We start from the raw sequence: 19,388 nt of genomic DNA, 5'->3' as shown, positions 1-19,388 counted from the left end.
CTTCGGTTCCTGCAGCTTGGGTCTTTCAAGCATGTGCATTGAAATACAGGAAGGAAGGAAGGAAGGAAGGAAGGAAGGAAGGCAAAGAAAACAATGTAAAAAAAAAGTTGGGAACTAGTTTGACAGCAGGCAGTATTGTCTCATATTTGCTGGTCCTTCTCTAGCTGTTCCAGTCTCCTGACCAATCCATGCAGAGAAATGAAGAAACAGTGTGGTTCCTCCTGTCTTTCTCTTTCAGTCCTTCCTTCTAATGTTCAAGTTAGATAAGCACATAACTATCATTGCATCTTGATATCTTCCACTGGGAAGTGTCAGAACTACTGGCCTTGAGAGTAGAGGGAAGACCACAAGAGAAAGAGAGGCAGCGGGGAAACTGGAGCGGGCGTCTCTCTCCACCTGAAAACCACTGCTGAGCTTACACCACAGTATTCCGGTGTCTGTAGGGTGGAGGAGGCAGCACAGTGCCTGGCTTCAGTGAGAACTCAGAGAGGTATTCAGGATTCTCTGCCACAATAGGCCGGATCCTTCCATTTTGTTTATAAAAATATTTTGTGCTGTACTCCTGCAGGTAGTCTGGGTGCTGAAGGGTGCTCCGAGGTGGCAGGCTGTGGTTCCAGTAGTCAGGGTTGTCGAATGCTTTCTTGGCCTTTTCTGGCACAGACAGTACGTTGTTCTTCAGGTATTCAGAGTTCCCCAAGGTGTTGGCAAAGGTGTTGAGGTACAGTGGCTCATTCACATACTCATCCTCTGCCTTGGGTGGACCATGGGAAGCACTGTGATATTCAGGATTATCCAAAGCTTGAAGGTCTCCATTTTTCCTCCGAGAGACAAAAGGGTTCTCCTCCACAGGGTTCAGGTATTCTGACGTAATACAAAAGTATCAGTTAACATCTACTTTCTGGAAAATATTAATCAGACCATGGTTATACAGAATGGTTAGCTTCTTTTTCCAGGACAATAAAGCCACATATTTCAGGAATTTTCACAAAAATTTTTTGTTGATTACTACTATCATATGAAAGAGGAGTAAGTGGGCAAAAAACGTTAGTGACAAAAGAAGGCACCAACAAGGCCAGGGTCAGAGACCCTGTCCCCTAGATTGTTCTTCTTTCTTTCTGCTTGCATTTGTCTCTCCTACTTATGGGGCCAGTTGTTTAAATGCTTCTATTTTCTAAAAGTTGGTAATTTATGTTGGAAGATAAGACAAACTATCAAGGTTAAATAGATTTTAAATATGGAGAAATGAGAATTTTTAAAGAATATTGGAAGATCAAAATGTCTACAGATTAACTCCATGTCAAGATAAATGGATGAAGTGAAATAAAAGTAGTTTTTAGTCTACATAATTTGCTTAGAATGTCTGCATAGGTAACAAGGATTTGATTACAGATGTTCCCTCAGAAAGATTTACACACAGGAAAGAAAACACCTACGGAAAAGACTCAACTAATCAAATAATATAGACATCTAACATGCCTCTATATTAACTTGCTTGACAAAATATATGCTTAACAATAAATATAATTGTAACATTTATTTCCAATAGCTAATAATAATCATAAAATAGCAAATTATTACTTTGAATCATATGAAATTGCTATTTTGTAGGTTGAAGCTAGTCATATAGCAGCTATTTTGCATGATTCAGTCTAATAAATAGGTATTGGGCTAGAATAGATACTGGGCTAGAATTTTCAAAAATACTGCTAATTAATGCTGCTCTCCTCATGTTTAATTCTATTCCTATGTTTATAGTATAGAATATATATAGACATATATACACATATATAGTAGACCCTCTTTTTAAATATATGCACAAAAATGACACTTTAGCTATTCCTACTTTGGTGTTGGGGTAGGGAGAGGGCATAACTGTTTGTTGAGATGCTACCATCCTGCAACAAACTTTCTGTCCCCTATAATAAACCCGACATGTAGAGAGAAAAATCTCATCAACCCAGGGTTATTTTTTCCTGGATATAGGCCTACTGGATATAGTTAACTATTTAGTGTCATGTGCAAGTTAAAAGACAGTAATGAATATCCCACCATCATACACACAGATTACAGTTCAATAATTTACAAGGCACTATTATTTCATCCCTTTTTACAATCCTGTGAAAAAGGAAGTGCAAGGTGTATTCTTCCAGCATTATAGACAGAAAATTGAGATTAAATGATGTATGAAGGGTATAATTTGTTTTGAACTAGAATTCAAATTCCCTAACTCCTGTTGAATAATCTTGTTCTACTGCACTGTTTTCACTATTGCCCCTACAGGAGGAGGCTGAACTTTACACTTCATCATAAGTTTTAATTTGAATGGTTCTCAAAGCTACTGTCATTTTAAGAAAAATATATGAAAAATACCTATAAGGGAGTCAGAATTGGATTTTTCTTATCAGAGTCCTGAAGCTTCTTAATGGAAAGTATAGGAATGTCTATACTAAAATTCTCTACTGAGAACTGGGCTAGAGTTCTACATAAATGTGGGTCTCTTAGTTTAGTACTCAGAAATAAAACCTGGGGATGGTCTACAGTGAGTCTACACAGACTGACTTGCCTTTCTCTTAGAAGGTTCAAGTTACCTTTTCTCAAAGCAATCTGCTCATCTATTGTCCTGATGCAAATTTGTATAGCCATGTAGTTCTGTAGATAGGAATAATTTTATGGTTGAGTTGAGAATCTTCCCAGAGAGCATTTCACTTTTAGGCATCTGTCAAATCTTCTCAAAACCTACATTTGTGTCACTATTGGGCTACTGTCAACATCCAATTCTTCGTTACAGTAATACTTTCATACATATAGAGGTGGATATATTTTAATAGGTTATTGACAATATGTATTTAGGCATCCCTTAATTGCATACTATAAAAGTGAATATAACTGCGTATTAAGTGAGACAATGGGCCTTTATTCAGAGTCTTAAAATACAGTTTACTGTGACACTTAGAAGACTCTAAGAAACAGTCACCAGTTTTTAATAACAATCATCCATCTTCTTTTTCTGATGCTGTTAACATAAAAGGAAAGAGGCTTTCTCAAACTGAAATGTTATCTGATTTGGGTGTTTAACATTTCTACTACTAACTTTGTAAAGTTACTTCTGTTCTTTGTAAAGGCACAAGCTATGAATATTTTCAAGATGTGATGGTATACATATAAGTATATGCAGGGTCAGAACTTTAATTTTTGAAATGTATCATACAAGAAGTCATAATTTCTTATAATAAACTAGGTCATTAAATGACACCATTTTAATGCATCAATCAAGTCTTTTATTGGTGCCATTGAAAGCTTTGGACATTTTTACCAACAACATCAGTCTTTATGATCTCCACAATAAGTCCAATGGAGTAAGGGTTCTGAAATCTTGGGATATGCTACCTCATTCAAATATTCCAATAAAGATATGTTTAGCTCAGTGCTTCTCAAGCTTGATTATGCATAAAAATCACCTGGGGATCTTGTTAAAATGCAGATTCCTATTCAAGTGGGGCCTGGGATTCTGGTTTCTAAAAAAGCCCCTAGATGATGTGGACGCTTTTGATTCAGAAAGCTTACTAGGAATAGCAGCAGCCTAAGCCTTTTGCGGATCACACATTTTACATAGGCAGATAGTTTGGCAATTTCCCTTCCATACTTTGCTTATTTTGATAGAGACAAATGTCACGTGGCAATCATTTCTGAACATTCTGCTTGTACCTTGTTTGGGTTTGTCTCGCATAGGGGTCATGTAACCTTCTTCATCCAGCTCTCCTCGTGGGCTCCGTTCTGGGGCGAACACTGTGGGGTCGGCGCTGTACCTCTGCGTGCTGCTGTCCTCTTGGACGTGGGGTGCCACGGACTTGCGTAAGGTGCCGTTACAGCAGGAGTCATCAAAAATCTCGGCGGTAGCCCCCTGAGCAACTGGGGCTTCTGGGATCGTGCTGGTGGTGGCCCTATAGGGCATGGGCACTCCTTGTTCTGCAGCAAAACCCCCATCTCGGTACACAAACTGGTTCTGTCAATAGTAGAAACACATTTGGACCAAAGGTATTGTTAGGAATAGCTGTCAAAAATATGGATGTTAATAACCAAAAGAATATGGAAGTTTGTCTTTCAGAGTAAAGTCAGAGTTTCTTAATTGAGCTTTTCCCCCAATAGTCAATGAGTTTGAATTAGACTAGAAACACCTAAAATTCCAATTTTTCTTATAAAATAAATCAATTGTGGGAAAACATTTTGGAAATATATATTTTAATTTTACTAACCACCTAACACATGATCTAATAAAAAGTATTTCATGTTCCTATCCCACAACTGCCTATTTTTAATGTAGAAATTCAAAGTGAATCTTCAAGACAAATGGCAATGTCATTAACTATAGGCAGTTGCCATTAAGGACAGAAGTACAGTGATGCAGTTTGAATGGTGATGTTTCCTTATTGCCTTCTAGTCTGTGGTTACTGTGACTCTGAGTCTCTAGTATCTAACTAGAGAATCACCACTGAGATTCTGACTTTTTAGCCCAAGACCTATAATCGTGGAAGTAAAGATAACCTCTTTACCCAGAAGCATGATGTATGAGCCCAGGTAAATTCTTCAGATAAAAATCAAAAGCTACTGTTGATGCATGATATCTCAACTCTGGATTATCTACTGAGATAAAACATCTACATAGGCAGGTACACAATCTACAGTAAATTCTTAACTCACTGTTGGCAAAGGCAAAATGAGGAAATTATGGAGAGGCAAGAGAGGAAACATGATAAGCAAAGACCAAAAATCCTAAAAGATGAAGGTTGATTGTGAAATACTTACTCCTGACATGGGGGTGTAGGCAGGAGGAGGGCTGTGTCCAATTTCACTCTAATAGGAAAGAAAAATGGAATGATGGATGTAATAAGAGGTAACATGAATGAAAAAAAAACAAAAAAGAACAGAAAAAAAAAAAAAAGAAAAGCCACATGAGTTGTATGAACCAAAGGGGAAAACATGCACAACAGTGACGTTTGCTAAACAGTAAAATTTTATGCACTCTGACGACAAGCAAGTTTATTTATATTTTCTGAGGATGTTAAATATTTTAATTCAATCCCTGTAAAGAAGAATTATATAGAAAAAGTAAAATTTTAAATGGATTAAAAATAAAGTTGACAATAAATGTTCTTCTGATTAACCCTGGAAGAAAGGGAAAAGCAGTAAATTAACTTGAGTTGTAAATGAGGAACCCTTTCCTTTGTTACACGTTAAATAACTGGAATGGCCACATACCAGAGCATTAACTTTCCTCTCATAGGAAGAAACTTATCTAAAAGGAGATAGAGGTGGACTTCAACTTGCCTGGAATAATTTTTGCTATCAAGTTACATTTATTTTTCACCATTTCAGCAAAGGGTCCACTTCTTAGCCTCTTTTATAAAAAGGTACATAATATTTTCTCATCAGTCTTTTTTTTTTTAAGTGAACAAAAAGCAGAAAATCTTCGAAAATCATTTCTTTACTGGAAACATGCTTTGCATACATTAATTTTATGTATTTAGAATCAGTTGAAATTAGATTGCAATTAATAAAAAAAGACAGTCTTATGGCTTAAAACTCTAGCCTATGGGTTAAATAAAAGTCAATATAAAAATATGATAAAATATTAAGGACAACGTTCCTTATGGTAAGTACAGGGGATGTACGAACACAACCTCTGTTTCCTAGCTAAAAATTATATATATATATATATATATATATATATATATATAATATCAATCATTTATTAAACACATTTCTTTAGAAACCATGGTCTATGTATGCGCCAGGCACTTTTCTTAGCACTGGAAATAATGAATAATGCAAATAAAAACAGTTGATTTTATGAACTTTGCATTCTCTACTTTCTGGATTTAACTGAACAGAGATGACTAAAATAAACCTGAAAGACAACATCTTGAAACATCTGTGAAACAGGGCTAAATCTTATTCCAGATCAACATTTTTATAATTTAGAGATTCATAGACTAATCTAAGAACATGGTCCCATGGAGATTAACCGTTTAATACAAATTAATAACAACTAGATAATATAGTTTTCCTTAATTAACTTAGCCTGCTGGACGAATCAAGGGACAAGCTCTGAACCCCTACACTGAATTTACATTTAAACTCTGCCCATAACTGAGTCACTTACATGATGGCATAGAAAATATTTATCTCTTTTCTTCTCTAATAACATAACTAACAACACATTGAAGACTATGACATGGAAAGTTAGATATATTTAATATGCACTGCATAGGAGGTGCTTTTGTACAATAGACAGATTGTTGTATGGTATGTTAGAAGCTCCAAGCTCCAGTCCCAATTACAAGTGATATGGTCAATCGTGAAATATCTCGGACCCTCATTTTCATCCTTGGCCTCTCTTATTCTTAATGAAGATAAAGTACAATATTATATATAGGTGAACTTTTTAAGCTCTGCACTATTATACAAATGTAGAGAATATGTGAAATTTAAATGTTCACACCTGCTAAGTCAAATGTTTAAAGTCAAGCAATCAAATTGCCAAGGCTTCTCATCAAAGAAGCATTTTAAAATGCCTACTTGTCTTCCATAGCACCTTAAATATAGGTACATTTTGCTACCTTTTAGACTGTCATAAAATAAAATTCATTTGTTCATAAAATTTGAGAAATAAATTTTCCATATAGTCCAGTGATATGTAAAATAGAGGGCTGGTACAAAAATATGACACCTGCCTGCTGGAACTTTATCATATTACAACCTTGGCCTTACCCTATCATTAAACCTGGATTATTTGGCAAGCATTTAGCAAATATTTATTAAATTGCTACAGTGAAAGCACAGGAATTACGGTAGATGCTGGAGATACCATGATACACTAGGAGAGGCATGTCCAGTGGCCTTTTGTAATTTACATTGTACTATCAAACATTACCTGAGATTATTAAAAGAAAAGGTAAGAGAAAGGTGAGGCTGGAGTGAATTTATTTCAATTTCATGATTAGATATTAAAAGGCAAGGTATTCCAAAATATTCATAATCACCAGTGTTCCTTTGACCTCTTCTTTTGCAAGAGTTGCTATACTGGGTAATGTTCGATTAGAATTACGGCTGAGGAAACAGCACTGCCTGATGCACAATTAACATTTTATAAAACTTGAGAGATAAATGATCAAAAGAATAACTCACAAGTCATTCTTCATCAGGAAATACTTTATTATCTATATTCATTATCTGGGCTAGACCGCCTTCAATTGTAAAGGTGTTGTATTAAAAATAACTAGATCTCTTGCAGTCAGTCTGTTCCAAGACACAAAGTGCAGCCATGCTTTATTAGAATGGATCCGCTGTCCTTGCTTTGACAAGTCTTTCAGTCAGCAACCTGCCAACTCTGTATCTAGACACACTGCCAGAGACCATCACAGTAATAGGAGTGTCTTCATGCTTTTTCTAGTTTTCAGCATTAAAATGGAAAAAAAGCTAAACAAAATTCCCTTAGCATTCATTGTTTTTAGGGTTACTGGCTGCTTTTTATGTTTCTGTTTCCATTTTTTCCATTTGCCTTTTTTCCGTTTTCCATGATAAAAAGCACCTCATTCATATCTCCCTGGAAGGGCAATGCAGCTACAAGGGAACATCTGTGAGGCCAATTAGCTGGGCTGGAAATGTGATATAATTGTTGTTTAAATATATTTAAATTACATGTTAATCACTATGTCATAATTTATAGGCTTTGAAAATAACTTTTTGTACTTGAGAGCCAAGCCAGATTTTACTTGTTTTTGCTGTTTTTAGTTTGTAACAAGCTCTTCTCTTTCCCCACACAACCATCCCCCAGTTCCCCACGCTTGAAAAGCTGAACTTTTAATATTGGAAAGAATGACAGCTGCAAGTAAATTGGTTGAGTAAAAATTAAGATCCCCACAATCAGAATGAGCTGCAGAGACCTTAACGTTCTGAGCAGAACAAAGCAGTGCTCTCAGTTAAAAGGCTTTCATTTTTTTTTTTTTTTATTGTGCCACTTTCTGCTGTCTGTCAAAGCCCAGCTTTGACGATCTTCAGGAAGCAGCACTGGGTACATCTGTTCAATTAACTGGTGAGGGGATTTACTGTCAGCAGGACAAAGATAGAAAGAGGTGGGCTATGAACTGGCAGGTGATCTGGAGCTTGCTCCTGGTGGGGAAATATGTAAGGGTGATGAAGAGAGTCAAGTTTAATTTGTGGCCACAATCACTGGGACACTGTATGATTAACTCGGACCCAAATGCCAGGGGTTATAGAGAAGGCAAATGTCAACAAATACATCAAATACAGTATTAAGTGCACTTTTAGATACATCACGTCCTAAAATTTACTTTTCAATTGAATGATAAAGATTTGAAACTTTGTCTTACTACATGTATTGCATTTCTCATATTTATTGTATTAATTAAAACGTATTTATTTTATATTATTCCTGGGAAATTTTTAATTGTAAACTAGATGAACTGTGTCCTGTGATATTTTTCTAAATATTATACAAATGTATCTTCTTAGGAGACAAACAAAAATACATGCCTAATGCCTAACTTCTACCTAAATTAAACATGTGCTTAATGAGAGAGAGTTGTTTTTAATCTTCAGATAATTGTTACTTGTAATATTAACTATAGGATTAAAGTTTCTAGGGCCAAGAATCACTCTAAATCCTTTTAACTAAAATGGCACATGTCTCTATAAGATGGTGCTAATCCACCAGCACTGATATATTACCTAGACACTTCCACATAGTAATTATTAAGGGTTCTCAATTTTTTATCCTCCTTGGAATATATCCTTAACACTCTGATGGGCATTTTCACATTTCACAGGTCAGGTAGCAGATAGATAAATTTTTTTTTCATTTTCTTTCGTTATGTACAATTCCTGATGTATGGTTATACCTCTATATCTTTTTTATAACTAAGTTCAATATACCAGCGTTTGAGACATCTGGATTTTGAATCTTCATTTTCCATAAGGCAACCAGAAGAAAACAAGCAAAATGTGTTCATATTCCCCAAACCAGTAAGAACTGGGGAAGCCTATTGCATCTAGGCAGCTGGCTCACACACACACATGCATATGTGTGAACACATATGTTACACAAAACGCCTTTTGTCTCTTTAGATATGTGTTTATTTATTAATGTACTTATTTATTTATTTAGTTTGATTACGTGAGATGCTACTTTAAAAAAAACTTTGTTTTTACACACACAAAAACGGTTAATAATGATAATGTAATCATAAATAAAAATATAATAATATAAAATTATAATAAATAAATAAATTAATAATAATGATCCTATGCCCCACCTGAAGGAGTATTAACTTGTGCTTTCATTCTTTGTTCACTTTTCACTAACCCTAGAACTTAATTATAAAGTCTACTCTTTCACAGATGAATATATTACTTCTCTTAGGAAAATTGAGAAATAGCAAGGGAAACCAACATGCATTGTATACCTACCATATACCACAGACTAGAATATTTTAGGTTTTATTTATTCATATGACCTTTCAAGGTAAATATGATTATTAAAAATTATGACTCCCATTTTGAAGATAAGAAAACTGAGCCTCAAGGAAGTTAAAAGTCTTTCCCACGCACACACACAGCCACTGGCGGCTCTCTGAATCCTACATCTTTTTATTATGCCACATGTAGATTTTGACTTTAGCATTTCTATTTTGTTTGCCCTCCCTCTGCCCCTGCATAATGCCTCAACTCTTCTCTCAAATAAGATTTCATGGTTTCCCTTTCTTATGAAAAACGAATCTGAAGGAGAAATTTGAGAAATTAACTCGCCTTAGTTATAAAATACTGAAAATGCCTTACAATGTTGCCCCTCCCATCTTACTTACATTTTAATTTACTACAAGGACTTAAACAGAAAAGGAACTAAAAGTAGAATGTTAAGTGCTAATAGAACATATATATATATATATACATACACACATTATGGTTTTAGATCAACAAAAAATGACTGTTAGGGAAGAATACACACACACACACACGTATATATATATATATATATGTATCTCTTACCTGGACAAGAGCAAAAACCAACCCTGAAGCAGGAGGAGATGGTTTGACATAATGGGAGAGCACAAAGATCTTCCATGACAGCACTCTTGCTTATGGATTTATTGTTCCTAGTCCAGGACTTAGTCAATAAATTCCTCTTCTTACTCCACTAAGGGTAAGTAAGCTATTGTAACCCCAGGCAGCAGTTCCTATAGCCTTTCCAAATATTAGTAGAACAAGAAGATATTCCTTCTTAAAATATTCATGGCTAGATGAGTCAACAAAATGGGAGCTGAAAACTCCTCACTTCATACCTTTCGGTTTTAAGTGTGTTCGTATTACATGATGAAGTTGAAGAACATTATTAGCACAGTCAAAAAAGAAAGGATATAAAGAAATGTGATTTTACATTAGTGCCAACATTCCTTAGCTTCATTCAAGATAAGCAATAAGAATTCTGTCACCTTTCTTGAGGTTAGTAATCATGTAGAATTTATATCTCTTCATCCTGGGTGCAAGTTCTAAATGTATTTTTGTTTTTAGTTCTGGCAACTTTCTTTTGCATTTCCTTTGCCTCTTTATTTTGTTTACATTTCTTTTCACAAGCATGTTGTAATATCTGAACCTTTTCCTAATTATCACTTAGCTACTAGTTGACATATGTAGCTAGAAATCTAAAAAGGAGAACTTCCAGGGGGTTCCTTAAACATATTGCGACAGTTCTTTTCAGTTACAGAGTACACAGCTATTTTTCCTAATTTTTAAACTCATCCTTGAGAACATCTAGTTCAATTGCACTATCTCTGTTTGAGTCTAAATGAAATCATTAAGCCTTTACTATGTCCAGATTCTTAGGTACTCTAATTCTTCAGGTACATCCAAAAGTTATCTGTCTCTGTGCTTGATTGTTTTTTATCCCAAAATCATGAGGATTATTTAGTGAAGACTTCTTAGTACATGAAAAATGCATTGAGGTCAGGCAAGTTTTGAAGACGAAAATACCATAGACATGGAGCAAGCAGCCACATGAGGTCCTTCTACCTCTAGGGTTACATTCTTGAACTTTTTGTCATTAAACCATGTGACTTTTAACAAATTCCTTAATCTCTTGAACCCTCAGTTTATTTAGCTCTGAAAAGAAGAATGGGGCTATAAAACAGGTAATGGGAAAGATCCCTTCCAACTATCAAATTATATGTATGTAAAATGAATATTCTGCATGAAGCCCATACCATTGATTGCTAAATATTGTAAAATGTGATTAGCATTAAAGCAAAGGCATCTTATAAACTTTTCTCACATAAATTTTTTTAAAGTGTATTAATTATTTTTTTCTTTTTTCCCTTTTCTCTAAATGGACTATCTATGAAATACCTTAGACTATATGCAATATATGATTATGCTCTTGGGAGGCAAGACCACATTTGGATGTGACTAATGAAGATAAAATTTTGAATTGAAGTTTTATAATTTAAATTTTCCATTCTACTGATGGATACACTGATGCTCTAAGACGTTAGGTTAATTTTTCAAATCACACAACTAGTTAGCAACAGTACTAGAAACAAGATTCCCTGAGTCTCCCCTTAATGTACATCCCATTATACTTACAGCCTCAAATTGGCATTAATAAATGATAAAAAGTCAGTTTTAGAGTTTTGGAGGTAAATTTGATGTTTTTCAGAAAAAAATATTTTCCTCAATAGAGCCAAAAGCATTTGCCTTAAACCATGATGGCATTTATTTACAGTTGAAATATATACTGATATATTCCTAAAGTGAATTTAATGCAGCTTTGGTTATAAGACAAATATATACATCATTTTTTTCTTATTGAATAGGTTATATGTTTATTAGACAAAAGGGATACCCTAATATTAAGTACTATAAATAAAAGCTGTCCTTATATCATTTGATTAAAAGCAGTGTTGATTAAAATGATACTTTACTTACAAAACAGATTAGCCTCCATGTAGAGAGAAAATATTATTTAAACATTCTAGCTATAAAAGCCAGTAATTATACATATGCTTATTGTCAGTTGACATATTTTCACTTTCATAGTATTTATCTCTATCTGTGTAATTAGATAATGTTTGGGAAATACAGAAATAGTTTAAAAATTAAGTAATCTATAGCCGGGGTCCTCAACCCCCGGGCCGCGGACCGGTACCGGTCTGTGGCCTGTTAGAAATCAGGCCGCACAGCAGGAGATGAGCGGCGGACGAGTGAGTGAAGCTTCATCTGCCTGCCCATGGTTCTCCGTGGCTCGAATTACCGCCTAAACCATCGCCCCCGTACCCGGTCCGTGGAAGAATTATCTTCCACAAAACCAGTCCCTGGTGCCGAAAAGGTTGGGGGCTGCTGATCTATAGGGCAAAATGAAAATAAACAAACAAACAAAAAAAGTTATAGACACTCTGAATGTCATGAATGCCATTGCTTTAGAATTTGAAATGCTAAGTCTTGGCCTGGGTATAATAGGTTTCCTTTTATACTATTAGCAAAGACTTACTTAAATCACAATTTGTGTGTTTGTGTGTGTGTGTGTCTGCACACATGTGCACATGTGTATATATGTATTCATGTACACATTAAGAAAATTAATTGCTTAAAACAAGATAACAAAGTTTTATTTAACTCATTCAAACTAACACATTTTCTTTTACAGGTTGTTAGCCCATTTGTGGGCTTGTTTTTGCTTTGTTTCCACTGTTTTTCACATGTGGATATTATTTATCAGCAAATGAATCGTGTTCACTGAAATACCATTTACAAAAGTTCTACTTGGAAATGTTTGTTTAGTGGTTATTCGGAGTTATTCTATTTACTTGCAAATAATAAGCAACAGTGAAATACTTTATATTTCAACCTCCTCTTTAGCAATAATCCAAGCTCTGGAAGTTTTATTATACATTCAAAATAACAATGACAGTATTTAGAGCAATCTGTGTGTGAGAATGTAAAAAATATGAAGGGCATAGTTTGTGTGTTAGGAGATGGAAAACAAATAATATAGAAAACAAAATTGCCAATTTTATAAATCTAATTTTGGTATGTAGATTTTATTCAGTGTCTTAAATGATAGGTGTTGGTAACAAGCAAACAATTTACCAAAATACAGATAACACTTTCAGTGTTCCTATCATTTCAGTGTGGATTAGGTTGGATATATCTTGTTATGCTAGTTTATGCAAACTGTTCACCAGACAAAAAGTGAATTGGTTACAATGGTTGATTTGTCCAACTACTGCTCTTTAAGCTAGCAGGTGGCACAGCTGTTGCTGTACATAAAAAGATTTCTAACAGTCCACCTGGAATTAGGACATCTGGTTTGTACGAGCTGATCTGAATAATGTACTGTGCATACTTGGGTACAGCTACTAACAGAGCAAACAGCACATGGCTCTCCCATCAGCCCAGAGCAAACACCAGTTACATTTCACAGAAGCTGGCTGCTATTTACAATTGTTCTGAGCCAAAATGAATATCAGATTAAAGGCAGTACCCCAAGAGAAAAAACCTCTCCCCGAGAGCTACTTGTTGCCCATAGTCTAAGGAGTTTTTACCATTTTCAAAAATCCCCCAAATTTGATTTTCCTGCATATAAAAAGGAAGAAGAAAAATATATAAAGGATTCCTGCATCTATTTGTGAACCACTTTGGAATTTCCTAAAATAGAAAAATGACCAATACTTCTTAGTTTCCTATTTAAACCGTTTGCTGTCAAAGTCAACCTAGATTAGCCAGAACCATGGTCATAATAGTTTCCTTTCAAGTTCTAAAATGGCTAACAGTTTAATAAAAAATATGAAGAAGGAAAATAAATATAATAGACCAGAAACTGGACAGTCTAATTTAAATCTGACATGGATGCCAGAGATCACCCAATCGCTTTCTCCCTATTTTCAGCTATGGTAATAGAGATGGCAAGCGACTTTCCTCAAGGTCACGCAGCTAGTTACTAACAAGCAAAAATCAATGGGCCCAATTAGAAAAATATTTTTATGGTTTACTATGAAACAAAAATCAATCTGCTTGGTATCCTTAGATTATGTCTGCATAGCTTAGTTAGGGGCAAGCCAGGTGAAACTCTAGAGCAATGAAGTCTGATTTCTACATTTCCTTTTCAATTTCAAGCCAATGATTTTTTACTCCTCCCTGACAGACTCCAGAGCCCACTGATTCTTGTCCTGGTTCTATAAGAAATGGGACCATAACATCCTCCCATAGAAGATGTAACATTCTGAGTCAGTAACTTACACACCAAAACCTCCTCTCTTATCTACAGCCTTATCCTCTTCTCGGGGACTGGGCTGTAGTTAGGCCAGAGGGCATCCATGTAGTCTGATTAATTTGGGGAAATTTTCTCAAATTGGTGGTAGTAGATCATAATAGCCCCACCTCAAGTAACACTGAACTATTGAGTACCAATGTGTACTCACATAATTAACTGCTGACCTGACATCTCTACTGGAATGTTCCATGGTTTTTCAAAAGTCACATTTTCAAAACTGAAATGAACATCTCCTCTCCTGACACTAAATGGAATTCTCTTATATTTTTTGTTTAGTGAATGGTATCAACAATTTATCTACTTGTGTAAGTTAAATAACTCAGTGTCATCTTTGACTTCGCCTCTATCTCACCCTTCATAAGCATCCAAAGTCTACCCATTTAAACATCTTAATACCTCAAGAATCCAACCATTTTCTCCATCCTCACTGATACTATTTTAGTTGTGGTTTTAAGGTGCCATATAATTTATCATTCTAAATGGAGATTTTGAGGATAAAAGAAAGTGCTATTAATAATTAAGCCAGGATAATAGACGTATACCAGGACTCTCTAGGGAGAACAGGCACAGCACACGTGATGAACTTAATGATGACCTAATTTCTTGACTAGACTACTGTAATAGTTTTCTAGTTGATCTCCTTGATCTTTGTCTTTCCTTTTACTCCAATCTAATATTCACATTTCATCCCCCTGCTTAAAAACCTACAAGACCCCTTCTTGCCTCAAGTCAAAACAAGTCTCAATTTCTTGTGGCATTGAAAGCTTTTGGTAGCTATGGTTCCTGCCAATTTCTCCAGCTTCACCTCTCTGCTCTCTTCTCCTATGCCTCCAGTCAAACAAAGTGCTGGCAGTTCCTCCCATGGTCCATTACCTTTGTCACCTCCAGTCTCTGCCCAGGCTCCAGCTGTTTCCTCAATGCTCTTTCTAGCTTTTTTGCCTTGATTACATATTAATTCCATGGAATGTTATCATTGCCCTGATTACATTTAGTTTTTGATTCAAAAATATCATCCAGAAACTATTCTGTGCCCCATATGAATAATTTAGCAACCATATTATAATTGTTTATTTACTTCATTGGTATGTCTTCTTTCTTAGACTGTGAGCCTATTTAGAAGAGGACTTACTTAAATTTACCATTATATCCTTGATACTTAGCCCAGGCAGGGACATGGACATGGTGAATGTTTAGTAAAAGTATATTGAATCAAAGGATGGTTAGATGGAAAAGATATTTAAACTCATTATTAATGAGAATCTCAGGGCCTTCAGCCAGGAAGTGGGATATGTTTTAAAGAATAAAGGATTTTAGCATTCCTTAAATTATATATTACACACACCTTATTCTGCAGATACTCAGGATGAGTCCTAAATTGAAATTGAATCCCAATACAATTATCTGAATATTATATCTTATCTAGTACACTCATTCTTCCCGTCAATTAGGTACTATTTCTGGAGGCATTGTTTAAAATCTTAATTCTAATGGCAAAAAAAAGGTATTTTTACAAATAATGAATGGTTACAGATGAAACGGATATTTCACATCTAGTTATAAAGCTTCAGCATTCTATCACTAGTATGACAACACTCACTTGAGACATCTATGTTGAGACATCTATGTATTTCCTAATGCTTTGTAGGTCTAGGAAGCTCAGCCTTCTGCTTTATCCTGAAGAATATAAATTGTTAAGTAAGAACAACAGGAAAGACAAACCCTGAGGATAAACTGCCTGTAGGTGGATGGAGAATGTAGTTTTGACCCATAAGATCAAACACAAATCACTACAAGTATCCATTTTAAGTGGTACATACCACCCACCTATATTTCTGTGCATATCACAGACACCTATAGGGAAGAGTCATTTTAAATGTTTCAAAAAGGCTTTTTAGAATAATAATGGCTAAATGGTATAGAAGATCAAAGTTATAAACAGATTAAATTCTAAATGTCTAGGAAAGGAAGAAGCTACATGAGAAGAGCACTTGATTAGGGAAGAGAACTGCCACCCAATAGCTCTGCCACTGTAGATAAATTTTCCTCAAAGCTTAGTGCCCACATTTGTAAAATGGAAATAATAATGTCTGTCTGCCCGCTTTATGAGTTTTATAAGTTCATGTTCATGGTAAATATCTTTGAAAAAAATGTGTTATATAAATGTGCAACATGATATTTTTTTCTAGTAATCAAAAAGAAAATACAGCTGAATGCTGACTTGTCCAAGTAACACTCATACAACACCATACTAAATGCTGCAAACCAAGCAAGCATATGTTTCTTGTATACTAGAATAAAAGTATGCAAACAGCTACCTATTTTTTATCTGTGTGATGATAGAGTTCATTTCGCAAATTTAGTATCACATGTCATTTGAAACAACTGTCAAAAGGAATTGGTGTTACTGATACAAATACAAAATAATTTACAGGTTTCAGTTGAATATATATATGTATATATATATATAGAGAGAGAGAGAGAGAGATTAGTACATCATTTAAAGTAATCATAGAACATTTCTTTGAAAATAAAAAATAATGATATGCTTTTCTTAGTAGAGCAGTAAATCAAAGCAAGACCCTTCAGAGATCTTTCAGCGCTTAGACACAGAAAGGTGCATATTAAATGTTCAATAATAAATTCCTTAAGCTGCTAAAATGAATTAACTGAATGACCTAACAGTAGAGATTATGATGAATTGAAATAAAAACTTCATTACTTTTGTTTTCTTTAGATGATGAGGGTGCTAGAGTCAAGGGAAGTCAAACGTTAGAAATTCCCATCTCTAGAGAACATGGGTTGGCCTTGATTTTCTTGAACCATTTCTACACATCCAGACAGACTCCTCATAATAAATGTCTCAGAATTCATGCTGAGGCATTGTCAACAGGCCAAGAAGTCCTCAGTCCGGAATGTGCACTTAGATTCAATTTTTTCTTCCCTGCTATCGTTGATGTTTTCAGGGAAAGCTGGCACATTAAGAGAAGCACATAGTAATATAAGAAATGTTTGAACTCTCCTACCCTGTTTGGTGGAGAGAGAATTCCTATGTGTCACCTCTTTAATAAGTTAAGATTTGAAGCATTTTATAGATTTTAAATGTATGCTAAACACTTTTAAGAAAGACATGTCTTGGAAAGAAAGTAGCTAAGTTACAGAAAAGTGCTTAGATTTGCAATCTGAAATAATTTGATAAATGACTTGGAGTTGGGGAAAATAAAATAGATTAGATTTTTCCACATATTGTATACCCCAGGCTTTTTCCCAAGGTCTACCAAACAAACAACAAAAAAAGTACTAGACAGACAAGAAAAGTCCCTAGTTTATTTCCCAGGCCACTTTGTCCTTTATTATGTACTAGCACAATTATTATTTATCATTTCTAAAGAAGGTATTAAGCCAAGGTGCAGCTATGTTCTGACAAAATAAAATATTAATACTTGATCTTATGAACATAATCAAAAAGTAGACTGTGGTTGGTTGTCTTTCATGCCATAAGTCTTAAACGCTAAACATCCCAGGCTCTCATAGGAACCTTTACTCTTTTTATTTGTAAGTATATATCCAAGAGTTTTACAAACTGTATCTATTTCATATGTGTTATCCTTTAGGATGCAAGCTCCTTAAATACATAACCAACTAGTTGTATTAGCATCTCTCTTCTTTCTCCCAAATTTACTTATCTAAATATTAAAAATATACCTAGTAGCTCAGATTTTGCCAAAAACAATGCATGAGAAGAGGATGTTTGGATCATTCTTATGACTGATCTCTTAAATTCTTATTGAAAGATAGGTAACCAAAAGCTCAGGTGAGAGCAATTAGAAATAAAATCAGCACACTGACAGCACTTTTAGGATTTTAATCCAGTCTGTCGCCATACAGAAGCATACTGAATGTCAATTATGCAGGAGGAGAAGATACTTCCAAGAGAGCTTGATGTAACCCCAGGTTGTGAATTGTTTGTTTTGAAATGCCTTCATATTTTCCTGCTTGGAAATTCTGGTCAAGAGAAGAGCAAAAACAAGTACCAAGCTCATCCTGAGCATATGGTCAGGTGAACATTCATAAAATATTTAGCAGCCCACAAATAAAATTTTTAAAAATGCTACATCATCCGCCTCCAGAAGGGAGGAAGGAAGCACAATAAATAAAGGGTTGTTTGTTATTATATTAAATTTCCGGGGTCCACCCCATCCAACTTGAGTTTCTAAATACCAGAAGCCCCAAAGGAAGTTTTCACTAAAGTGCTATTTGGAACTAGGAACACAGACATAGGAATTCTTTCTCCACCAAACAGGGTAGGAGAGTTCAAACACTACTTTACTATCGCTGATGTTTTCAGGGAAAGCTGGCACATTAAGAGAAGCACGTAGTAATGTAAGACATGTTTGAACCATCACTTACGTCAAACTTCTCATGCGGTCTCCTTTGACTCAGGAGAGAATCAGTCTTTGTTTTAGTTCACATATTAAAAAGCAGGCACAATTTTCTCACTAGAAGCAAAGCTGGCCTTGTCACTTCCCTCTTAAAAACACCAACTTGTTCAGATGACCCCAGATGCATTCTGTTTGCCCCTATTGTAACATTTTTCTCATTGCATTTTATTGCCTAGCTACTTATCTGCAAATTTCTTGAGGGCAGGACTGGATGTGCCTCTAATGGGCAACCATGGGATTAGATACATAGTAGACACCTTAATAAGTGTATGATCAATGAATAAATGATTGAATAAATAGATGCTCTTCGATACGTGCCTGAAATAATCAGCTATTTGAGTGAGGTAAGTGAAAATTTTTGAGTCTGAATTAGTGAATAAGCAGCTACTAGTAAGACTATTCAGATAGTTCCTTAAAGATCGAAATTAACAGTTATGAGGAATTTAATGATAAATTAAAAAGTTAAAATGATTTACTAATGTATTCATCTTTTTCTTTTTTTGCGTTACGCGGGCCTCTCACTGTTGTGGCCTCTCTCATTGCGGAGCACAGGCTCCGGACGCGCAGGTTCAGCGGCCATGGCTCACGGACCCAGCCGCTCCGCGGCA

General features: G+C 35.1%; 1 protein-coding gene across 1 annotated transcript in view; it reads right to left on the bottom strand.

The window, feature by feature from the left end:
• Window positions 1–415: 415 nt before the first annotated feature.
• The window catches only part of LOC149748524 (receptor tyrosine-protein kinase erbB-4), a 166,504-nt gene continuing 147,531 nt past the window's right edge, over window positions 416–19,388 (bottom strand). Inside the window, exons 8-9 of the mRNA XM_089915910.1 lie at window positions 3,706–4,003; window positions 416–861 (exon numbers count right to left, since the gene is read on the bottom strand). Of these exons, the coding sequence (XP_089772036.1) occupies window positions 416–861; window positions 3,706–4,003 (744 nt within the window). The remainder of the gene's footprint in view (window positions 862–3,705; window positions 4,004–19,388) is intronic.

Source organism: Delphinapterus leucas, chromosome 8 (genome assembly GCF_059928025.1).
Source record: "Delphinapterus leucas isolate spDelLeu-1000000601 "Yukka" chromosome 8, BTC_Dleu_Yukka2, whole genome shotgun sequence".
In the NCBI taxonomy this organism is placed as follows: Eukaryota; Metazoa; Chordata; class Mammalia; order Artiodactyla; family Monodontidae; genus Delphinapterus; species Delphinapterus leucas.
The sequence above is the reverse complement of the archived record's forward strand: the minus strand, read 5'-3'. Positions and strand labels throughout refer to the sequence as shown.